The following is a 25,430-nucleotide window of genomic DNA, read 5'->3' as shown; positions in this document are numbered from 1 at the left end:
ACATTCCTTTAGGTCAGCAAACCCAAAACCTTCGGAGGTGGCAAATTTATGTCTGAAGAGAAAAGTCTATGTTACAATGAAGCCTTTTGAGAAAAGAGAATTGCAAGTACCTGTTCACTTTCATTTTGACTGGCTTGGGTCTGGGAGGTGGGTCTGGAGACTCAGCAATCTCTTCAATCATTTTCCTTGTCACCTTCCATTTGGGCAGGAATGTGTCTGTTTCGTAACGGGACACAGAACCTTCCAAGTTGATCAGATCAAAAATGCCCAAGTCCACATTCTGTAAGAGGTTAAGATTCACATGCAACAAAATCAGGATGCTTTATGCTAGTTTTGCATCCCATACACCTTGTCTCAAAAGAAGCATCTCGCCTGTCCACTTAGATACTCCCCCAAATGGAGTAATTCCACCCTTCCAAAAGATCAGAAGAGGCACCTGCCTTGAAAGGGTCATAATCCAGAGCATGCAAGACAAGGGAGGCGGTGTTGAAGCAGATGCCCTCCGTGATAAATGGCGAGTGGATCGGGCGCGGGTCAAAAAGATTGGGGTGATTGCAAACCTTCCGGAGTTGCATCAGGATGTTGATGACACTCATAAAGTGCCCTGTGGCCAACGTCTCCTTGGTGCTGAAAGGGTGACAGTCACATTAATCAGCTATGCCCGCAGGGGTCAAGAAACAAAATACAGTGGTACCTCAAGATACGAACCGCTCGTCTTACGAACAACTCGTGATACGAACCCGGGGTTCAGAAAAATTTTGCCTCTTCTTACGAACTGGAGTTCGGAGACTGCTGGGAAGCCGCGCGGCTGTTTTAAAAGGTGACAGCCGGGCGGCGGGGCTTCCCAGAAGCCTCCCGAACGCCGGTTCGTAACTCGAACAAAGTTCGTAAGAAGAGGCAAAATTTTTCTGAACCCTGGGTTCAGTTCGGGAGGTTGCTGGGAAGCCCCCCAGCCCGGCTGTCACCTTTTAAAACAGCCGTGCGGCTTCCCAGCTGTCTCCCGAAGCCGAACGCGGAAGTTCAGCTTTGGCGTTCGGCTTCAGGAGACAGCTGGGAAGCGGCGCGGGTGTTTTAAAAGGTCGCAGCCAGCCTGGGGGGCTTCCCAGCACCCCCCCGAACCCCGAACCCAGGTTCGGGGGGGTGCTGGGAAGTCCCCCAGGCCGGCTGTCACCTTTTAAAACACCCGCGCCGCTTCCCAGCAGTCGCCGAAAGCCGTTTTTTTTGCGGGGGGGGGGGGGGGTTTGTTGCACGGATTAATTGACTTTACATTGTTTCCTATGGGAAACAATGTTTCGTCTTACGAACCTTTCGTCTTACGAACCTCCTCCTTGCACCAATTAAGTTCGTATCATGAGGTATTACTGTAATCTATTTCAAAAATCATAAATATTGCTGTGGCTGGAAACAAAAGCTAGAGAAACCAATATGGTCTAACTGTTCTGCGAGGACCACACTTCCTCACAAAATCCAAGAAGCCTAGTATGAAAAAGTTTTTCTTCTGTCACTTCTAAACTAGCTTTTTATACTCACGCAGCCTGGGCCATGAAGTCATCATAAAGATAACGCTGGCGCTTGGAAAGACGGCATTTGATGACATGCTCATATTTCTTTGGCATTTGCTTTTCTACATCCACTTTTACTCTTCGCAAGAGGAAGGGACGCAGCACCTGTTGTGATGATGGCAAAGAAGAACACGTTTTGTTCCGGATGTTTTCCTATCTGGTGAAGTCAATCTCTGTCCCATGTCAAAAGTCACCTGCAAGGGGTCCTCCTTTCCTTCCACCATACTCACCTTGTGCAGTCTTTTGACTAAATTCTCATTGTACTCCTGACTGCCTTCAATCATGCCCGTCAGGGGGTTGGAAAACCACTCCTTGAACTCACGGTGTGACTGGAAAACGTGTGGCATCAGAAAGTGCATGAGAGACCACAACTCCATTAAGCTGTTCTGGAGAGGCGTCCCAGTCAGCAGTAGCCGCCTCTGGCTAGAACACAAACAAGACACAAACTTGAATACTTCTGGAACAAAAGGTGTTTCTATTCAATGCTGAGGAAAACACAGCATCGCTCGTCACCTGTTGAAGTTGAGCAAAGACTGCCAGCGTTGGGATTTGAAGTTCTTGATGTTCTGAGCTTCATCCAAGATCAGATATTTCCAATTCTTGCGTCGAAAGGCCTGGTGATCCTGCAGCACCAACTTGTAGGAGGTGATACAGATATGGAAGGCATTGGGCTTGGTCCAACCCTAAATGGAGACAGTGAAGGAATTACAACAGGGCTAGTAAGAGAGTTTCTTTATTAACTGCCTTATACCCTTTTTCTATAGAAACATTTAAGCAAAATTGCTTCTCAAGTCAATGATCTAAAAAGCAGGATGTGCGTTCTTAAGTCCATCACTGTAATATAACTTTCTCTACATGTCTTACCCACAAGATCAAGTGTGGTTGCTGTTTCTAGAACTGTGATACATGGTTCTGAGATGGCACAGATATCAATGTCCAACCCCTTGCAAGTATTTTTGTAGCTTTAATTACCAGGAAACAGCATTAATGTGAACATTTCCTATTTACCCTACATTTAGCATCCTTACCAATGCTAGACACTAGGCACACAAAGTGATAAAGAAAAAGGCAATCTTCTTATGCATAACTGAAGATTTGGAAGGTTCAAAACCAGCTGCGAGTGCATGAAAACGCTCACCTGTCGCTTCAGCTTACGCTCCTTCTGTGCCCCATAATATGTTAAAATCTTGAAACTTGGGCACCAGCGCTTGATTTCCATCTCCCAGTTGAGCATCACACTGGTAGGAACGATGATCAAGTGAGGACCCCAACTGCCTGCAGGAGAAAACAAACATTGTACCTGGAAATGTTTATGTCTTTAAAGACAAAGTTCTTTATCTTTACCTTCACCTAATTCCCCAGCCATACATCCCCTGTGTACCACAAAGAGGACAATACCATCGCAAGCAGAGCAGATGGGGGGAAAATATTGAATCTTCTACCCAGCTATATTATCAAGGGTCGTCCAAGTGGGCTCTTTCAGGCTGCCAGATGAATAATCCTGCAGTGGGTCTGATTAGTGCTAGGTTCCATTTCAGTATCTATAAGCAATTTTGTAGCATTTTAAGGTTACTTTGACTCATGCTGGGTTTTGAGTCAATTCAAAGCATACCATATACTTGAGTTAGTCATAATTCCACCAAGCAATGTTCTTTTGAATTAATCCCATGTATTCATCTCCTAAAAAAGCCAATAAGGTTTTGGGAACTATTTAAACCAAGCTCATTCTCCCCCCTGATTTTTAAGGACCACTAAGGACTCTATCATGCTACGTTGCCACTGTGGTCATTCATCCTTTTTTAAAGAGGGAATTCCCCATCCACTAAAAAGAGCCACTGAGGAAGACCTACCTAAGAAAACAGGACCATCCATCTCACAAGAAATAACCTCAGGTGATATACAGCAAAATAAACACATACCCACAGAATCCTCGACTTAGGACCATTATTGAGCTCAACATTTCTGTTCTTCAGTTACAGTTCGGAAGTCAGAATCACCCCAGTGACACTGTTGTTAAATGAATCTGCTTTCCCAACTGACTTTTGTTGTCAGGAGGTCACAAAAGGCTATCAAATGATCCTGGGACAGTTCAACCATCATAAACAAAAAGCGGCCATGTATCTAAATTTTGATCATGTGAATATGGGGATGTAGTGGATATGTGAAAAATTGTCATAAATCACCTTTTCAGTGCCATGGTAACTTTAAACAGTCACTAAATGAACTGTTGTAAAGTTGAGGACTATCTTTATACCATAAATATATCAAAACAAATCATAGTAAAACATTTTTAAAAAGAATTCCACTCCCCTGAGATAGCAAGAAAGTTATCTCAAAATCTCACTGGACCATTGAAACCTGTAGGCCTCCCAATTTCACATGCCTGATTGCTCCAAGACTTACTGGATTAAAATAAATGTCGTTTGGATTTAACTGGATTTGGCATGGAGAACCATTCACTTTGATCACCCTGATGGACGGGTGTATACTGAGAACGATTGGGCTGATTGTGTACAGGCAACTGTCAGCATCTCCTATTTCTTGGCAGTTTTTGGTACCATCAACCATAGCCTTTTTGTCGTAGTAGCTGAGGGAGCTGTAGACTTCATGTACTGCTTTGCAGAGGTTTGCTTATATTTCACCAAGTACTACCATCGTGATACTGGGATGCTTTGACCTACAGGGATTGTCCCACTAGATTCTACAGATCTGTCTTTGTAATGGTGTTGTTGTAATATATTAAGCCACTGGGAAGGATCAATTGCAGGTACAGAGCAACTAGCTTAGCTACTCTATCCTACCAAAAGTGCCAGTGGACATTAGTATCCCATATGACTTAGCATAACATTATAGTTGTGACTTTTTTCTTATGTGAAATCCATCTCCGCCCCCTGATTTTCTTCTTGCCCAAACAATCAGGGCTCTCTTGGAATTATCTGCCCACCTTTTTCACAGGCCAGATGCGCCAGCAAGGAAATTGTCTGGATGGTTTTACCAAGACCCATCTCATCAGCCAGGATACCGTTGAGCTTCTTCTCATACATGGTAACCAGCCAATCGAGGCCAATGTGCTGGTATTCTCGCAGCGTGCCACGCAACAAATAGGGGATTGGTGTCTTAACCTGCAAGGGAGAATGGTAATATAACGTCTGTTTTATTTTGCTCCCTGTCTAATTGGATGAACCCAGAAATGACTCACCTGTGTGGTTGCCAAGGTATAGCCTTTCGGCTGCAAGCTCTCGGCTGCTGCTGCAATGTCTGTGATCTCTTTTTTTGGCCCTGGGGCTGGAGTTGAATCATTGTCTACCTCGCCACCTTTATCATCATCCTGCTTCAATAGGTACTCAACGCCAAAATCTTCCTCCTGGGTTACTGAAGCTTCCCTCCTTTCCTCTTCAAGTGCATCTTCTACTTCACTTTCCTCTTGCTCACTTTCTTCATCGTCTTCTGTGGAATCCAGAGGCAAAATCAGCAACATCAGGACTACATAATCCCATTAACCAAATATGCTTCAGACCTTGGGCCAAGCACTTTTCAATCAATAGTTTACAATGGCTTAGAACTATATACTGCTTTTCTATGTAAGAAATAACTCATCACAGTTCATGATTTTCATTAAGATGAATCCAATACATTGTTTTTAGACCAGCAATGTTGCAAGGTATCAATTTGGAGAAATAGATTGAAATGTCCAAACAGTTCAAAAATCCATTCAGCTTTGATATCATGCAAAAACATTTCACTTATAATAGGATGGCAAAATATTTCCCACCAAAATGTACAACTTCAATTCTAACAAGCATTGATTATAGCAAGGTGCTATCCATTGTTCAACCCCGAAATATAGGAATCAGTATAGCCATGTATTTACGGCTCCGTTCCTTCCATACCTGAGTGGCTACTGCTGTTCTCCTCCTCTGATTCCTCCTCGTACTCCAATGCCTCCGATGAAGTGTCTGATGCTTCCACTTCAAAGTCTGAAGCATAAGCATCAGAGTACTTCTCAAGCAACTCCTCTATGGGCATTGCACCTATGAAGTCCGAAAGAAAACTTGTGTTAGGGCCAATGGAACCTAAAGGAGTTTGATTTCTCTGACTTCGTCTGCTGCTTTACTTATATTGAAGTTATCTTCCCTTTCTGAAGAGGGAAAGCTTTGAAATGATGTATCAACCACAACTAGAGGCTGTGTCTTCACCCTACCAAACTCTAATTTAGTAGATTCAGGTTTCCTGTTCCTTTGATACCCCCTACCATTTGTTAAAGTTAGCCAATTTCTAAACTTTAGTCAGTAAAGTCATTTCCCTCTTGTTTCCAAAAATAGATAAAAGGGGGGGAAAGTCAACTCAATAAAGTTAACGTTTGTGACAACACTTTTTTTGTGGAAGTAGTAATATCCCAAGACATACAGTATTGTATTGGTGCTTAATCTGACCCTTGTTGCTTCAATAAATTCTAGGAATTATGGTTCATAGGTCCAGCAAACATTCAGAAACACAATTCACTAATTATTGTCCTGAAGGATCATGATATTCAACTCCTAATCCCCATTTGCTATCCCAAGCTACAATCTCTGTTCGAACCTTCCGTGGCCAGATCATCCAATTCTTTGCTGTGATCTATATTTCCTTCCAGCTTTTCTTCAGCATCTATCGTTTCCTCTTCATCTTCAGCTGGGAGAGAAAGGATTACCTATGTTACTGGATTATAATCCTAACCTCATCCCAATTCTCATTACAGTACATTCAGTCAACACACGACCCCAAATAGCATGCTTACCTTCTTCTTCATTGGCCGTAAACTCCTCATCTTCTTCATCAGGTTTCCAAGGTTTCTTATTCCTCTGAGTGACAGGTTTAGGTTTCTCCTGCTGAGTAGAAGGGAGTAGGATTCAAGAGATAGACAGGAAGCTCTCCATTGCACATGGGCATATGACAGTAGGACAGAATATTAAAATTTAAAGAGATCTTGATTTTTTAAAAAAAACTTTTATTTTAAGTTGCATAAGTAATTGTTGCTTCATGACAAATATCAATACCAATTAAATAGCAATAGCACTTTAGAATTATTTACTGTTTTACAACCATCTCTAAAGAGTTTAGAGAGTCAGCACATTGCTCCCTGGAATCTGGGTTTTACCAACTTTGGAAGGATGGAGCAATTTTAATTTTACCAACCTCGGAAAGATGGAAGGCTGAGTTAACCCTGAGCCGGTGAGAATCAAACTGCTGGCAATCATCAGAATTAGCTGGCAATACTGCATTCTCACTACTGTGCCAGCAGGGTGCAGTATGATTTTAAAAAATGAGAGGTTGGATTCTTTTAATCAAAGCCTATAAATACAAAGCGCCTTACTTCCCCAGCTCAAGATTTGACTTGAAGGATACCTTAAGTTTCTCAGAGGTCTGACTTTCCTCGTGATCATCTTCCTCTTCACTCTCACCCTCTTCTTCCGCATCATTATCAGAACTGGAGGCAGAAGGAGATACACTGAAGGAATTTTCTAAGAATTGGGGTGGCAATGTCTGGAGTAGCTCCTCTAAGGGCAGCTCACTTTCCTGCTTTAGCAGCTCAATCTCCCGCATCTGTGTTTCTGAATCATTCCCTTCCTGTTTTTCCTCAACTTCAATTGTCTCCTCGTCATCCGATTCTTCATGGGGTTGGAAATCCCCATCTGCCAGAGAAAAAGGATGAACTGCAATGCCTTTCCAATCACAAAACCAACTCTAATTTGGGGATCAAGAATGGTCATTAAAATCCCACACCCCATCCCTGGGAAGCAAAAAAATTTAAATGGGAAGGTTGTGGTTTGAGATAGAAGCCATATTAAGCGGGTCAGGAATTGGCAAACTCAAAGAACTGACCTTCATCTTCCATGAGCTGAGCAGGAGGAGCTGGACTAGAAGCAGTAGAGCCAGCATGGGAGCCACTGGTTTTGCTGGGAACTGGAAGAGTCTCATTGAGGCTTTGGGATAGCAAGTCCGAATATTTCTCTGTCTGGCCCACTATAAAATCCAACTGCAGATCCAGTGCTTTTTTCCGCTTTTCCTCCAGACGTGACTGCTGCTTGAATTGCACAACCTGCACAAATTTATTTATTTATTAAGTTTATACGCTTCCCATCTTGTGCAGACCAATCTGCATCTTCAGCAGAATATTATTAGGTATAATAGCAGCCATCCTATCCTCTGCAACCATGAGAATACAAAAACAGTCTTGATTTTTTTCTCACAGTTCAAAAGTGTTTTGCTAATAAGAGATAGCCATTTGTCCAGAATCTTATAAGGTCTTCAAGCAGGGGATAGGACTAGAAGACCTAGAAGATCCCTTCCAGAATTGTTATTATATTAATTAGATTTTTAAAAATAAAAATGAATCCAATAACCTTAGGACAACATCTCCAGATATATAACAGTAGATCAGTGTGGTTTTGAACTTGGACTGAGACTATAAACCTATTGAATAATGGGAACTTACTGAGTGGCTGTCCCCCAATTCAGCCTGTCTCATATGGAGTTGGTCGGGGATAAAAATGAGGAGAAATCCCTACATGCACTGCATGGAGTTTTTGGAGGGATGGTGGGATATAGCTATAATAATAAGCAAAAGTAACACTAAGATTAGATTAGATTAGATTTATTGGATTTATATGCCGCCCCTCTCCGCAAACTCGGGGCGGCTCACAACAACAATAAAACAGTACATAATAACAAATGCAATGCCCACCAATCTAATTACAGTTTAAAATTAATAAATTTATAAAACAATCCCAATGTATATAAAAACAGACACACAGTCAATCAATCAATGGCAAAACAACATGGGCAAGGGGGAGATGTTTAGTTCCCCCATGCCTGACGGCAGAGGTGGGTCTTAAGGAGTTTACGAAAGGCAGGGAGGGTGGGGGCAATCCTAATCTCAGGGGGGAGCTGGTTCCAGAGGGTCGGGGCCCCCACAGAGAAGGCTCTTCCCCTGGGTCCCGCCAGACGGCATTGTTTGGTCGACGGGACCCGGAGAAGGCCGACTCTATGGGACCTAACCGGTCGCTGGGATTCGTGCGGCAGGAGGCGGTCCCGAAGATATTCTGGTCCGGTGCCATGAAGGGCTTTATAGGTCATAACCAACACTTTGAATTGTGACCGGAAACTGATCGGCAACCAATGCAGACTGCGGAGTGTTGGAGTGATATGGGCATACTTAGAGACGCCCATAATTGCTCTCGCAGCTGCATTCTGCATGATCTGAAGTTTCCGAACACTTTTCAAAGGTAGCCCCATGTAGAGAGCGTTACAGTAGTCGAGCCTCGAGGTGATGAGGGCATGAGTGACTGTGAGCAATGACTCCCGGTCCAAATAGGGCCGCAACTGTCGCACCAGGCGAACCTGGGCAAACGCCCCCCTCGCCACAGCTGAAAGATGTTTCTCTAATGAGAGCTGTGGATCGAGGAGGACGCCCAAGTTGCAGACCCTCTCTGAGGGGGTCAATAATTCCCCCCCCAGGGTAATGGACGGACAGATAGAATTGTCCTTGGGAGGCAAAACCCACAGCCACTCCGTCTTGTCTGGGTTGAGTTTGAGTTTGTTGACACCCATCCAGGCCCCAACAGCCTCCAGGCACCGGCACATCACTTCCACTGCTTCGTTGACTGGACATGGGGTGGAGATGTACAACTGGGTATCATCAGCATATTGATGATACCTCACCCCATGCCCTTGGATGAAATAAAGGAATAAAGGATCAAATATTTTATGCATATATTTTAACACTGTTGATTAAACACATAAAATAAGAATAAATTTAATATGACAATGGGCTGGCATGGACTTTCCTATGTATTTAGGCTATTAAGATGCACACACACTGGACAATGGTTTCACACACCTTCTCAACATTGCTCCAGAACTGCTTGACCTCTTTGGCAATGGAAGAAGCAATGCGGCGCAACTTGGCTTGCTCCTCACGTTTGGCTCTTTCTTCTTTCTGCTTCTGTTCCTCGTGATGTCTGATCACCATTCGCACAACCTGTATGCCACAGAGGAGAAAGACAGCAGGTCCAAATGACCAAAATCCACCATACGTGGCCATGTTTTCCATCTTATCCTAGATCAGATTTTAGGAAAGATTAATTTGCTGGAAGTTTTGTGGAGGGAAATCTTATAGCCATACATTGCAGTACCCAGTTGAAATAGCACCAATTATGTCACTTAGCTGCTAGATTATACAAAATGCCAGAAATCCCACAGCAGCCATGCAACAGTTAAGAAGCATTACATTACATGGTATTTACTTCTAAAAAGTTGGGGATGGATGAATAAATGGATGCAAACCACGTGAAAAAGTCTGGAGAACCCACCTTCCTGGCAACACCCCTCTTCCAGCGACGTTCTTGAGTGAAGTCAGCAGAGAGCCACTGCATTTCCTCACAAAGATAATCCCAGTGCACTTTGGGCCTAACTGGCTCAGGCACCTTTGAAAGCCTTTTCATAGACCAGAATCCTTCCTTTTTCATTTCTGCAATGCGATTCTCAATTTCTGCTTCCTAAAAAAGAATATCCAAATCAGATAGTTTGTTCACATACTTCCGGAAAGGCTCCGGGCTACTCTTACTATCTTAAGATTGTAGCTGCCTAACAGAAAGATGACTAAAATGGCCCAATGATTTGGACAAGAACTTACATGCTTTGCCTGCTCTGCAATCTCTGCGTGGGTCTTGTCCCACATGCTCGCAGGATCAGGGGAGATATATATCCCAGATGATACTGGGGTTCTGTTCTGCAACCTGGGACCATCAAAACCTAGGTGACTGTCCAAAGAGGAGTCGTGGGTGAGATGTGATGGTGAGATGCTCCCACTTGAGTCAGGTGAACCTGAAGAGGCTGGAGACACTGGGTTGCTGCCTGTCATTTTATCTGATGTAGTCTGAAGCACGTAATGTAATATGGGAGGAAGGAGAAATCAACAGCAAGGATTATTACAGTGCCTTCAATCATTAAAATATAGTTAACTCTAGAAATAAGTTTAGTGAAGTCTCAGAGAAGAACTTCCTTTGGTTTGTCACAAAGCTGCTCCCTGCAATGTATCTCACATTATTTTAACAACACTGAAAATCCATAAACAGATTTGGCTAATCCAGAGAGATTTGCACATGAGTGTTTCTCACCTCCAACTCTATCTGTGCGTGCAGCATGTGGTGTTGTTGTTGTGGAGGATTGGTCTGCATTTTAATTCGCTCTTGGTCTTTGCCTCTTGTTCCAACAGTTTCAGTTGTGGTTGTAGTGCTGGCGTCCTGTTCAAGTGCATGCTGCAAACCGGCCTCATTCTGGTCAGCCAGCCACTGGGACGAGCCGTCCAGCTCCTGGGTTCCTTGGCAGCCCAGCCTGCGCTCGGGACTGCCTGACTCAGAATTAGCTGAAGAAATTCATGAACAGAAATCAGCATTTAACAATCTTTCAAACCTGATGCACATACCAGAAAGGTTTCTTGAAAAAAGTACAATTAACCAGTGAAGACAAAACAATTTGACTTCTGCTAAATAGCATTTAATATAGTAATTGGAAAATTAAAGAGGAAAAGGTCTTGAAAGGGGAATGCACTCTCTCTGTAAGGTCAACTTCATTGTTTGGGAATTATACTAAAATTTGAGAAAGTTTTTCTCCCAAAATACATTGGTACTTCTCTTTCAGTTTTTATAAACAGAAGAATTTAAAAATCTGTATTTTTAAAAAAATTATTTCGGCTGCCTGCATAGCTCTCTGAACATATGACTGCTTCAAAATCAATGCTTATTATTACTATGTTGTTGCATACCATGAAAATTGTAATACGTTTTGTTTTATAGCTCACCACTTTCTCATCTCTCTATCTTTGCAAAACAATAGAATATATGTAGTTCTTGACTTGTGACAACTGTGACCAGAACTCCTGTTGCTAAGCAGCGTATTTTCCTCCCTAAAAGAGGCTGATAATTAGGGTTCATCTTATACTATGAATGTAGCTCCCCCCTCATCCCTAACTAGCTGCTAAAGTTCTTTCCCAGCTCTTACCTTGCAGGCTCTTTCATTGTTTCTCTTGGCGAACAAAGTTTTCCAAGCCGTAAGTCTTTGCAGCCCTAACCAGGTGCTAACAATGTTCCCAGCTCTTACCAGCTTGCAAACTTTTTCATTGTTACTGTCTGCCAAGAATGTATTCCAAACCCTATCTTTGACTTTTTCCCCATTCTCTATTAGCTCCAAATGTTTCTTTCCAGCCCTAACCAGGTGCTAACAAGGTACCCAAGCTCTTTCATTGTTACTCTCTTTGAAGAACGTTTCCCAAACCCTTACTTTGTATGGGGTTTTTTCATTGCTTTACTTGCTGCAGATATTTCTTTCCAGCCCTAGCCAGGTGCTATTAATGTACCCAAGCTCTTTCACTGTCACTCTCTGCCAATAATGTTTTCCAAGCCTAAGTCTTTGCAGGTTTTCCCCCATTGGTCTAACTTGCTCCAAATGTTTCTTTCCAGCTGTTCCTAGCTCTTACCCACTTGCAAGCTCTTTCATTGTTACTCACTACAAAGAAGAATGTTTTCCAAGCCCTAAGTCTTTGCAGGATTTTTCCCATTACAGTACTCTACTTGTTCAGACTGTTTCTTTCCAGGTGCTAATGATGTTCCCAGCTCTTACTGGCTTGCAAGCTCTTTCATTGTAACTCTCTCAGAATAAAAAAAAATTAAGCTCTTAACCAGGGAATAAAATAATGTGTTAATGCTGATCTGACTAAGGTCGCTAGCCAGATGAATACCTGGAAAGCAGATTCTTTTCCCCATTTTCCTCCCCAAAAACTAAGGTGCATCTTATACTCTGAAAAATAGGGTAATATAGTCATTAAGTGAACTGCACCTGATTTTACAACCTTTTTGGCCACAGTTGTTAACCAATCCAGCATTCCTCATTGTGCCTCTTGGAAGCACACTGGGAAGATGGTTGCAAATGACAATCATATGACGTGGTTGCAAGTATGAGGACTTGTCATAAATTACTTTTTTCACCACTGCGATAACTTTGAATAGTTGTTAAATGGTCATCAGTTGAGAACTGCTTATATGTTGTTATTTGAAATGTAACCGCAATATAATGAAACACAAAAAGAGAATTTTGATCGCATATTAAAATTGGTATCTTTTTTCCAATAGAAATTTCCACAGAAATTGTCTGTTTCCCCATTATGAGGAAATATACACCTTCAAACTTCAGGGTACTTACAATATGTCAAAGTGTATGTTAATTAAGATCAAATATATTCCTACATTTTGACTGCAATAGTTTCTAGTATACTCTTCTGCATATTACAGCAAACAAAATCTAATACACATAGCCCTCAATTTACAACTGTAATGGAGCTCTGAATTTGTCATACGTCGTATTACAATTTTGCGGGACCCACATGAGCAACTTGATTTCATAATATTTTTGCAAGGTTTAAGCAATCTCAGCAGTTATAAAGCAATCCTATTGTCTGTAAAGGACTTTTTTTGGTCAGAAATTATATTGGTTTCCTGCAAAAACGTTGAAACTAGCAATCATGTCTGTAGGACATTGCAAACAATTGTAAATGTGAGCTCCTTACTAGGCACTCAAGCAGCAATCATGTGACAATAGAAAGAGGGAGGGTGGCCATCAGAAATTTGAATGTGGTTCGTACTTTTTTGGAGGGGATGTCATAACTTTCAATGGTCATTAAGTGATCAGCTATAAATTGAGGACTTATCCTGTATGAAAAACAGAAAAACTGCATCCAACTTTATTTTTAGGAAGATATGGTAAGTACTTCCTTAGAATGTTTATACAAATACTGTTTCCATGTTTATTATACACACAGACACACATAAACAAATAAAATTCAACTGTACCTGTTTGAGCTGAGAATTCCACTTGCTTTTCAGACTGTACTTCCAGGGTTTCGCTTTCCAGGGGAAGACTACTCCTGAAAAGAAAAGGTCAATCCAGGGCGGAGAACGCTATGTTTTACAAACATTTATTCATTTTGCTTGAGCTTTGCTTTCTATTTTTTAATTCTCTTTGAAGCAAAAGGCTATCCTGTTTCTCCATGACTATAATGCAGACAGCACAGGAATAGCTTGGCTACAGGTTATGATGGAGACGTTTAATGTAAGCACCAGCTACCAAATCCAAGCCTATGTGAAAAGGCAAGAACCTGTTTGAGATGCTACTAAATGTTCCACAGACAATTTTCTTCCTTTTTGAAAGATTTTAGTTAGCATCCACTTAGTCATTAGTCCCAGATGATCAAAATTACCAATTTTCTCAAGGTCAATTTTTATTCTCATTCCATTCCCTTTGTTCCTGAAGTGTAATACTCTGTTACTTATATCATGATCTTGACCTTTCATCTTTCTCTATTTCTTTGACAAATATATAAATCCTCTCAACCTGAAGCTTGCTCTTAAACTGCACCATTTCCTATGCATTCTCTGCTTTTCCCCTAATACTTAAAACAACTCAGTATCCCTAAACAAACTGCATAATTTCTTTCACCAGTTACCTTGAAAATTTCTGACCTTTCTTTGACCTTGCTAACTCCATATCCTGCTTCAGTAATTCAGCCAGACTTTGTCCACCCACTTGCAAACCTGGTACTCTCTCATTTGTTACCTGCTGTGCCATTGTTAACACTCTTCTTTCAACCTGTCCCAAAATGGAACTCACCTTACGGGAGCCAGTTGCAGGACTATATGGTTCCTCAGATAACTTCCTCCCTTTTATGTGCAAACCAATTGGGCCTTCGCCCCACATAGCGAGTCGCATTGCATTGTATCTCCTGATTGCTATTCCCATCACTCCATCCCTCCAATCTTTTAGTTCTTTTTTCCTTGTAAACAAACCAGGACTTTGCCGTTCAGTCGTCAGGCTAGGACGGACTTCCTCAGGAACCTTGTGATCTGTTACCACCACTCTAGAACCTGGTGGTCTTGGACTCAAGATCTCATTTAACCAATGCACATTGGTAGACTTGCCTGTAAGCTGAAACATCCTTCTTCTCATCCCCAAATTTAATGGATCAAGCCTCCGTGCTGCCGATTTTGTTACCCTCTCACCCATCACCATCAAGTCAATTCTTTCTTTTATTTCTTCCCGAAGTGACTTTGAAATACGTCCATGTCCTGGCCCTATGCCTGCAGTCCATCCAGAACTTTCTTGTGCAGCTTTATAATCTCTTGTCAATGGCCTACCAAGCCATGCTGTTGGCAGTTGCTTTAATTGATGCCATTGTACTTCTTTGGCACTAATCTCTCGTATCTTTTCCTTCATCATTTCCTGTTCCTGCCAGGGTAGCTCTACCTGTTCTATTGCAGGCTTTTTCCCAATCTCCTCTAACTCAGGCCGTTGAATTTTCTTCTCTGCCTCTGACAAACAAGACATTCCTTCCCGTCCAAGTCGGTAACCCATGAAGACCATTGCTTTATGATGTGATCTTGTGCCTACTCCAAAACGCCCCTGTTCAGCTGATCGCGTCTCCCTTTGTTCTAATATCCTCTTGTCCATCTGCCTAGGATATTGTTTTGTTAGTCTCTTTCCAGCAGGCTTCCTTAAACCAGTGACAGTTAATCCTGGAACTACATGTGCCAACACTCCATCATAGCCTCCTGCTGACCGAATAGTCCTATGCGGTGTTACTTTAATTGGTCCTTGTCTTAGCCCTGCCAAGCCTATAATTATTTTACCTTTCACTTTGTGACTTTGTTCTTCACCCAATTTATCTAATACTTCAGTGAGCCTTATCTTTCTTTCTAATAATCCTAGTTGACCTAAATTTAAATCTCTTTCCTGCCCAATTTTTACCAATTCTGCAATAAGTTCGCGGCTTAGTTTATCTTCTTGCTTATATGATCTGGATATCCCTGGATATTCTCTGGAGGCCACCCTTTCTGTCTCTTGAGTTGGTCTTTCCAATTCTGGACTCCAGACTAAAATCTTTTCTTGGGATGGTAATTTACCCTCCGCAGCATCTATGACAGCAATCTCTGCCTTTTCCTGAGATAGTCTCAGGCTTGTCATCATTTCAATCTGATTAATTGTTAATGCCATCTCTAATTCTCCAGTTTCTTCTTTATCAATCATGCCAGCTGAAGCCAATTGTTCGCCTTCCCTCTCTTCTACTTGCTCTTCTGCCATTTGTTCTGGTTGTATCAAATCTTCACCTTTCTCTTCAATCATTTCTGATTCAGTCTTTTCTTTACTTCTCTCATCCTGAATTTGCAGAGGTATTTCTTCTATTTCTGTCAGAGGCATTTCTTCCTGTATTCTCTCTGGTGCTTCTGTTACTTCTCCTACCTCTTTCTCTGCAATAAATTCTTCCATAGTCTCTGATTTTACCCTTAGTGCCATGTCCTCCTCTCTCATCTGTGTTTTACTAATGTCCACCAAATTTTCATCCTTAACTTCAACTTCAACTACTGCTACAGCCCCCTTCTCTGCTTCCATGGTGACTAAATTTTTCTCACCCATCACTTCACTTGTCTCCACCAAATCCTCAATTTTATCTTCAACTGGTATAATCACTTCTGTAGTTATTTTCCCAATTCTAGCCTCCTCTGCCTTTACATATGGTGGGATATCCTCCTCTTCAATCTCACTTGATTCTTGCAAATATTCTGCTTCAGCTTCAACCACTTGTAATGTCACAGCACTTACTTTTTGTTCTCCCACTGGTTGCTCACTTTCTCCCTGACTTCCCTCAATTAACTTCTTATCCTTTGTTTGATCCAGTGTTGCTGCAGAATCTTTCTTTTCAGCTCCAGCTTCTACCTCCAGCTGATCAACCTCCATCTCTAGTGCTTTCCCAGCCTCTTCAAGATGTACTTGATTTGCTTCTAACAGCTTGGCTTCTTTGTCAGCCATTTCTCCAGGTTCCTGGAGATTTTCCAATGCCTCCTTGGTTTCTACTAATGTCTCTGTTTCACCTTCAATTAAAATCTCTTTTTCAGTCCCTCCCTCTGAGTCCTTCTGGTCTAAAGCTAATACTTCAGCTGTCTCCAATGCTATGTCTTCCCTATCAGCCTTTCCTTCAGTATCTGCACGAACTTCTTTCTCCTTCTGATCCTGATTTGCCAAATCAACTTCTTCATCCATTTCTAGAATTTTATCTTCAACAATCCTGCTTTCTTCTTGCTCCTTTATCTTCCCCTGATCTATCCCATTCTGATCTACTCCTCCCAATTCCTCAGATTCTGCATTACTTTTCAGCTCCCCGAGACTTGATTTCCCCCCCATTTTTACTTCCTCAGACTCTGGTTCTACCATTCCCTCAGTGTAATTTTGGTCCTCACCTGACACCACTTCTCCTTCATTAACTCTTCTTTGAATTAATTCACCCTCATCCCCCAAAATTTCCTGATCCTGCCCTTCTAAGTCAACTGCCTCTGGAGGTACGGGTTCTGCCCCCTCATCCACTTCATTTCTCCCAACCATGGACTCTTGATCCAGCCCTTCATTTCCAGCACTATCAGGTTGGTCTTTTTTATGTTCTTCCTCTGACTCCATGTTTCACTCTTCTCCTTCTCTCTTTAGTTACCTCAGCTTCTTACAAGCCCTTCCACTCGAATTGATGACATGCAAGTAAATAAGAGTTTATCTGCTCCAGCCCAGGCCTTTTATTCAACTGTTTATCCCAAGCTACCTCACTCTTCAGTGCACTTAAACCTCCGCCCACCCCCACCCCGCAACGCCTTGAGACACCTTTGCAATCACTCTGGCCTGGGGGAGGGGGGGAAAAAACCCTGAAGTTCTCCAAACCTGCACTCCCTCTCCTCTCTGACCACCTTCCCTGAACACCCGGGGTTGTAATAGCGGTTTCCGAACATGGCCCGGGGACACTTTTCTTTCTTTCCTTTCTTTCTTCAGCCTAAGTTCGGCGCCGTTCGCTCCCTCCCTCCCTTCCCCCTTCCCTTTAACCCTTTGTCCCCCTTATCCCCGCCCACTTCCCTCCCCCTTGACCCCCCTCCCGCCGCCTCAAAAACCTCCCACCCACCCACGCGCCCCCCGACCCTCCCGAGCCCCTTCCCCCTCAAGAATCCCCACCTGCCCCTTCCCCCCTCCCTCCCTCCCCCACGCACAGAGTAAACTGCAACCGTTGGTTGGTTAGCTGTTCGTCCGGGTCCGCGACGCGCGCCAAGCCGACGAAGCAGCCGAGGGAGGGAGGGGCGGGAAGGAGCGAGAGAGAGAACGGCGACGGCCTTAAGTAATAATAGGCCGGCATCGGCCGCGGCCGTTGGCTGAAGAAGCGCGTGCGCTCTCTAATTGGCCTCCCGCTCCTTCCGCTGCCGCGCCCTCTAGAGGTAGGGGGGAAATAACCAGGAGGGGAATTCGGGGAGGAGGGAGGTGAGGGTGGAAGAGGGGGGTCACACGGACGCGCTTGTTTAGTTTCCTCACTTTTCCCTTCCGACTCGACGCAGAGCCTCTCACCGCTCCACAGAGGTGGGTGTGAGCAAAAGGAGTAGAGACCCGGCCGGTCCGCCATCTTACCTGGGTGGGAGGGGGGAGGAGAGAGGAGGGAGGGGAGGTGCCTCCTGCCCCGCCTCCTCCTGCCGCCACCTCAGCCCCAGCGCCGCCGCCTCGGTCGGATAGAATCTGCCGCCATCCGCGGCTCCTAAGTAGCTGCCGGTCGGCTTTTTCCTGTGCGCGGCCTCCGCCGGTGTTGCTCGGCACGTCGCTGACCCTTACCACTCGGCTGTGAATCCCTAACCAGGCCCTGCCGAGGCAGACCCGACCCGCCGTGGCAAAATGGCGGCCGCCACCACCAAATGCCAGGGCCAACCCCCTCCCTCCTCCCACTGCTCCCTCCGCCCGCCGGCCTCGGCATAGAAGTCTCGCGAGAATTCGAGCTACGCGAAGGGAAGACGGAGCGGTACGGGGGGGGGGGGTAGTAAAACTTGATTCATATACTGTAGAGCGTATTGACGAAAACCCCCGCGAAAGGCTGCGGCAAGCGCTTTGCGAAAGGCGAAGCTTTCTATAACGATCAAATTCAAGAACAGGTCGCGGGTGGCTCATTCCGCGGGGGAAAGGAAAGGCCATTGTGAGCGAAGAGCATTTTGGGAAACGTAGTTCCCAGGAATGCTGGGAGTTGAAGTCGCTCCCTTCTGTCCGTCCGTCCCTCGCTCCCCCTCCCCCTGGAAGCATGAAATCTAACCAGGGCGCCTCTATTCAGCGGGCTGGCGCGACCATTCAAATTTTCCTTATGTCTGTGCTTATGTATATACAGGTCTTCACATACACACCTATCCATGTCCTTTACTGTACGATTGTCAATTGGAAATAAAATCCTATTTTACTTTAAATATATATATTTATGGGCAGCTTGCAAATATTTTTCAAATAGCAAAAGCTTTGGAGCGCATCTATTTTGACAGGAATAGCTTATTTAAGTTGTCAAAACGGTACAAAATGTTAACAACGCTTGAACCTACCAAAAGGGAACGTGTTCGTTTGATTAGGGCAAAAAAACAACAAGAAGCAATAAAAAGGGGGGAGGGCTGACTATCAGCATGAAGGACTATAAAACTGCCAAGAACTTGAAATATTTCCTCATAACAAATTCTCAGGGTGGACTTTAAATACAGCTCGCCCTCTACTTATAACAGCTTATTTAGTGACTGTTCAAAGTTACAACAATGCTGAGAAAGTGGCATATGATCATTTTTCATAGTTACCTTCATAATCCTGGATCATGTAATCAATTGATTCATACTTACTACTATTGCTGTGTCTCAAGGTCATGTGCTCTTTTGCCACCTGAGGAACAAAGTCAATGGGAAGTTATATTCATTTAGCAACCAGGTTACTAATTTATCAACTGCCATGATTCTTTTAACCACTGTGGCAACAACGGTTGTAAAATGGGGGCAAAACTCACTTAATAAATGTCTCTTTTAGCAAAAGCAATTGTTGGCTGAAAGAGGTCGTAGGTCAAGGACTACCTGAATTCTGCAAAAACCAATGCACGTTTAATCAAGAAAATATTTCCACATTATAGATAGAGCACCATTTTAATATTTTAAGTTGCAACCAACCTACATAGTTCAAAAGGGCTTAAGTCTAGGTTAAAAATAGTATCGAGCAGTTAAGCTATTTCTTTTCATAATGTTACATAGTTACAATAAAAAATATACTGTGCATTCTTATACTGTACTGTATTTTGCTGATTTTGAAAGATATTTCCAATGTACTAGATTATTATTTTGTGAAATAGGTTATGCAAGGGAGATATGGTAGTTTTAGTCAGTTTTAGGTAGGTAATTTCTTGTACATGTCCTACTCACAATGAATATTTTTGCTCCATTTTTCAGACCTATCTATATATGTGGCATTTTCTGAATTAGAAAAGTGGCATTGTGTGTAACACTGCCTCATAGGTTTCTTCAGGATAATTGCATATGATTCCATTCTTTGGTGATCCGTCTTTTTAGCCAAAGGATATTTAAGGTACATAATTCAGCTCCCCTAGTACATTCCAAGGAGAAAAAAAAATAATGCACTGTTATTCCAACAGAATGTTTGAGTTTGTGTAAGGCCCTGCCTCTCCAATCTTATTGAGAAAGCAGAAGCCTTGAAAGGAAAGTAAACTTTTATTGGAAGATTATGATAGCAACAGATCTACACAAGAATTAACTTTTCCCACTCGAAATGTTATCCTAAACCATTGCAGACAAAGCTCGTCCTAAAGTCCAAAAACATCATGGAGCCAATCCCGGTGCAGGAAGTTATTATGGGAAACTCAGGCCGAGAAGGTGATAATTGCGGGTCTCTAAGGCAACACTGCTGCTCTTTTCCAGAGACAAGATAAGGCAGCTGGCTCAGGCACATTCCTCCCCCACCCACCATCCCAAGGTCTTGAAAGTAACAGCAAAAAAAAAGAGCATAGAAACACAAACCCCATACAGAAATTTCCCTCCCAAGCTTCCTCCCCTCCCATCAGAATGACAATGTCCCTATAGCAGTGATGGCGAATCTTTTTTCCTTGGGTGCTGAAAGAGTGTGGGCACACTATCGCACATCTGCGAGTGCCCACAGCCATAATTCAATGCCTGGGGAGAGTGAAACAGCTTCCCCTATCCCCAGAGGCCCTCTGGCCTGTTTCCCAACTTCTGGTGGCCCCAATAGGCTCGTGTTTCGCCCTCTCCAGGCCTCCAAAGGCTTTACTGGAGCCAGAGGTGGATAAAAACACCCTCCTCCATCCTCCTAGAGGCTCTCTGGAAGCCCAAAACGCCCTCCCAGAGCCTCTGTATGAGCCAAATATCAGATAGCTGGCACACATGCCTGTTGGAGTTGAGCTAGGGCAACAGCTAGCGTGCCAGCAGATACGGCTCTGTTGGCTTCCAGAGAGCCTCTAGGAGGATGGAGGAGGGTGTTTTTATCCACCTCTGGCTCCAGTAAAGCCTTTGGAGGCCTGGAGAGGACGAAACACGAGCCTACTGGGGCCACCAGAAGTTTGGAAACAGGCCAGAGGGCCTCTGGGGTAGGGGAAGCTGTTTCACCCTCCCTAGGCATTGAATTATGGCTGTGGGCACTTAAATACGTGACCCAATGGAAATAATTCACCATCACTGTCCTATAGGAATCTATGCAACTGACAGTTTGGTAGTCCTCGAGTTACCAAAACATTCATTTAGCAACCGTTCAAAGTTTTAAAAAGTGACTTACAGCCAGTCCTAATAGCTTATAGCCATTGCAGCATTCCCCAGGATGACATGAACAAAAGGTGCTTGGCAATGGGCTTATATTTACAATAGTTGCAATGCCTCAACATCGTGCTATCTTCCTACTCAGTAGCAAAAATGGATTATCTTAACGGCAGTAATTCACTTAAAACTCTCTCTCTGTGTGTGTGTGTGTGTGTGTGTGTGTGTAAAAGGTTGTAAAATCAGGCGTGATTCCCTTAACAACAGACATTCTGGTCCCAGAAAGCTTAAAAGACACAAAACAAACAGTACCCAACGCAGAAGATACACAAAACAAATAGACCATGCCACTAACCGATAGAAATAAAACTTACTTCAAATACAACTTACACATAAACTAACAAATACCATATTAATAACCAGTAGATCACATGACAACATATATATTACCTCTACATATATTTATATGTATCTATTACTCTAAATAAATGTATCTTACTGTACAATAACTATGTATTTGCAAACTAAAAATTCACTAATTGCATAAATACACTTAGAAACAGTTTGCTTAAATACGTGACCCAATGGAAATAGTTGACCAAGAGTATTTCTTTGTTTTTCTTTCTTTCCTCTTCTTTTACCTTTCCCTTTTTCTTTTTTCTTTCTTTTTTTTTCTTTTCTCTATCATGCATCAATTTAGTCTAGGCTAAAGTGATAAGATAATTGGGTAATTAAATAAGAACAAATTATAGTAAATATACTTAATTGATCTAGAATGTATATAGAAAAAAGAATGGTTATAGAGAAGTACCTAGATGGTTATCTACATTGGAAGCTCAAATACACCTGAACATAATCAATAAAAATCAAACTAAAACATATGAAGAACTTCTTGACTCCAAAGGAGTCTTAAAATCCAGAGAAAAACTTAAAAGTGAAGGCCTAGAGTTAGATTGGTTACCACATTTTCAGGTACCAAGCAGATATAAAAAAGATCTAATTGAATTTGGGATATGTAAAAAACCCAATGAAATAGATAAAATCTTAACAGGATCAGATAAAAATTTTATTTCCAAAATGTACAATTATTTACTAAATTATGAAAATACAGAGGAAATAGTCAAACATAACATGATAGCATGGATGACAAATTTTGGTTATTCTATTCAGCTAGACGATTAGGAAAAATTATTGAAAATAAATTATAAGATGACATTGTCTGTATTATATAAAGAGAATTTACACAAGATGTTTTATCAGTGGCATTATGTTCCTGCACGTCTAGCCAAAATCCATCCAAATATAAGCAATAAGTGCCGGAAATGCAAATCTGCCAGAGGGATTGTACTATCACATTTGGTGGTTATGTCCTTTGGTCCAGGATTCAAAATTGGTTGAAAGAAATATTAAATTATCAATTGGAAACGAAACCAGAAATGTATCTGTTGGGAATAATCAGAGGACAGCAAAGCAAAGAAGATTACTATTTAATAACCCACATTAACGTCAGCAAGGTTGGTGTTCGCACAAACTTGGAAACAAGAAAATATACCAAATGAAGAAATGGTGATTAGGAAAATGTTAGATTGTGCTAAATTAAGTAAATTAACATATGAATTACAGAATAAACAAAATAAGGACTACTATACAGTTTGGGGAAAACTATATAATTGGATAGGAAAAAAAAATTGAACTAATATTTAAGGGAAGGAAATGAATTAATAAAAACAGAATTGTAAAGTATTAAACATTAAGCAATTCAATCTGTATATATAAGTATGTTTATATGTCTTGTTTGTTTGTTTGTATTATAATCAAAATAAAAAAAGAATTAAAAAGAAAAAAGAATGGTAAACTGCTGAAATGTAAGGCTAAGAACTTCAACCAATGTTAAACATGTCTGTTAATTTTGTTTATTTTAATTGTTTAAATAAAGTCTATTTTTAAACCTTTAAAAAAAGTAATTCTGGTCCCAATTGTGGTCATAATTCAAGGACTACCTGAATTTTTATTTTGGGATTTAGGTTTTTTTTTATTTTTCCACTCAAAAAACATACACAATATCATATACTTTGTATCTGTATTACAATACAATAATTATCCATTTACTTTCGGTATTTATCTTCTCATAAGTGCTGCCTCCTTTTCTTTTGTCATTTGAAAAAAATCAAACATAAAATTTTCCAAATCCTAATTGAAATTTACAATGCCATTAGCTAATACATCTCATCAACTACTTTTATACATCTAGTAAATTTGGGGTGAGAAAGACCTTTAACAATGCTAATTTTCAATTTTCATATATCCTTGTTTGTTTCATGTACATCTCTAAATTTTTAATCTTAGCTTAGTTGCCCTTTTTAACAGAAAAAAACATTAACATAACAAATAAAAATACACAAATACCTGAATTTTTATTGTGAATGTGTTTGTGAAAACTTTTTCTGCAGATATATAATAACTACAGCAGCTAAATCAAATGTCTGCACAATGCAAAAGCAGGAAATATTGACAACCTAACTGCTAACTGGTACTTCTATCAAAGGATACACAAAAACAGATTCTTTCAATTTTGAAGTATCTAATTTTCTTTGATGAATATTTTAGCATGATTCTGAATATTATCTAAAAGTCTGTTAGATACACGAGTCAGCTTGAAACCACTGGATGTAATCATGGCTTCAAATGGTACTACCTTATCAATGTACCTACCATATATAAGATGGAATTTGTTCCCAGCTTTTTCCTCCCTAAAAGAGGCTGATAATTTGGGTGCATCTTATTTTCTCAATGTAGCTTTTTCCCCCCAGCCCTAACTGAACTATCTTACCTTGCAGGCTCGTTCATTGTTTCTCTCTGCAAATAATGTTTTCCAAGCCCCAAGTCTTTGCAGAGTTTTTTCATTGTTCTAACTTGTTTGGAATAAGTTTCTTTCCAGCCCTAATCAGGTGCTAGCGATGTTTCCAACTCTTACAAACGTGCAAGCATTTTCATTGTTACTGTCTGAGAAGAATGATTTCCAAACCCTGTCTTTGTAAGTTTTTTTTCATTCTCTACTTGCTCCTAATAAGTTTCTTTCCAGCCCTAACCAGGTGCTAATAATGTTCGCAGCTCTTACCTGCTTGTAACCTCTTTCATTGTTACTCTCTGAAAATAATGTTTTCCAAGTCCCAAGTCTTTGCAGGGTTTTTTTCCATTGCTCCAAATGTTTATTTCCAGCCCTAACCAGGTGCTAACGATGTTCCCACCTCTTGCCTGCTTACAAGCTCTTTCATTGTTACTCTCTGCAAACAATGTTTTCCAAGGCCTAAGTTTTTGCAGGTTTTTTTCCATTGCTCTACTTGCTCCAAATGTTTCTTTCCAGGTGCTAATTATGTTTCCAGCTCTTCCTGGATTGCAAGCGCTTTCATTGTTACTCTCTCTGAATAAAGTTTTTTTAAAGTCCTAACCAGGGGATAAAATAATGTGCTGGCTAAGGACGTTAGCCAGATGAATACCTGGTAAGCCGTTTCTTTTCCCTATTTTCCTCCCCAAAAACTTATACTCCTCTCCGCCTTTTACTCCAAAAATATGGTATTTATTTGAAAATGGATAACCATCTATCAAATATGGTTAGGTTTTCTCCTGCTGAAGTATATTTTTCTCCATTAAATCCTACTGTTCGATTCACTTTCTGAATATACTCTTGGCAACAAAAAAATATAGTCACCAGGTTGCAAAGTGAGTGAGTGACTGAGTTCTGGTCCTGCCTTAGCCATGAAAGGAGTATATGGGATGTTCAGGGAGGGGTAGGACCTCTAGTGTAGGGGTATGTTGTGTCCTTTTAGGGCAGCTCATTCACCTTGAGTCTCCACCTGTCAGTCAGCTCTCACCTGTGGCTCCTAGTAGCTGTAGCATGCGCAGCAGCCACACCCCAGGCAACAGCTTCGACAGGCTGACCAAGAGCGTAGCCATTGGGTCATTGATCTTCGGTGAGATAGGGACCTGTCTATCCTAGGTATCTGAAGACAGATTCTGGTGGACTGAGTGGATGAAATCCACTAGGACAACAGTCACGAAGACAGTCTCTGCAAGCAATGTAGTACACTAAGAGACACCAAAAATGCCCTGGTCAACCATTGTGTCCAGCCCATCTCCAACTGTCTTTTGTTCTGTTATTGAAAATATTTATTGACCCCTCGCATCCTGGACATAA

At 41.9% G+C, this 25,430-nt stretch overlaps 1 protein-coding gene across 3 annotated transcripts in view; it reads right to left on the bottom strand.

Annotated features, from left to right (window-relative positions):
• Positions 1-18,380, bottom strand: part of SRCAP (Snf2 related CREBBP activator protein) — a 46,410-nt gene extending 28,030 nt beyond the window's left edge. The window contains exons 1-19 of one of the 3 annotated variants that reach the window (XM_070727838.1): positions 18,081-18,380; positions 13,448-13,521; positions 10,721-10,968; positions 10,237-10,479; positions 9,914-10,099; positions 9,442-9,582; positions 7,425-7,641; positions 6,948-7,234; positions 6,340-6,430; positions 6,144-6,233; positions 5,453-5,593; positions 4,762-5,009; positions 4,507-4,684; positions 2,701-2,837; positions 2,076-2,245; positions 1,793-1,985; positions 1,531-1,667; positions 441-627; positions 111-280 (exon numbers count right to left, since the gene is read on the bottom strand). In XM_070727838.1, the coding sequence (XP_070583939.1) occupies positions 111-280; positions 441-627; positions 1,531-1,667; positions 1,793-1,985; positions 2,076-2,245; positions 2,701-2,837; positions 4,507-4,684; positions 4,762-5,009; positions 5,453-5,593; positions 6,144-6,233; positions 6,340-6,430; positions 6,948-7,234; positions 7,425-7,641; positions 9,442-9,582; positions 9,914-10,099; positions 10,237-10,479; positions 10,721-10,780 (2,876 nt within the window). In that variant the 5' untranslated portion in view covers positions 10,781-10,968; positions 13,448-13,521; positions 18,081-18,380. The other 2 variants (XM_070727837.1, XM_070727836.1) reach the window with 2 other exon arrangements.
• Between the last annotated feature and the right edge of the window lie 7,050 nt (positions 18,381-25,430).

The sequence above is a fragment of the Erythrolamprus reginae genome, chromosome Z (assembly GCF_031021105.1).
Source record: "Erythrolamprus reginae isolate rEryReg1 chromosome Z, rEryReg1.hap1, whole genome shotgun sequence".
In the NCBI taxonomy this organism is placed as follows: domain Eukaryota; kingdom Metazoa; phylum Chordata; class Lepidosauria; order Squamata; family Dipsadidae; genus Erythrolamprus; species Erythrolamprus reginae.
This window is presented reverse-complemented; position numbering and strand designations above follow the sequence as displayed.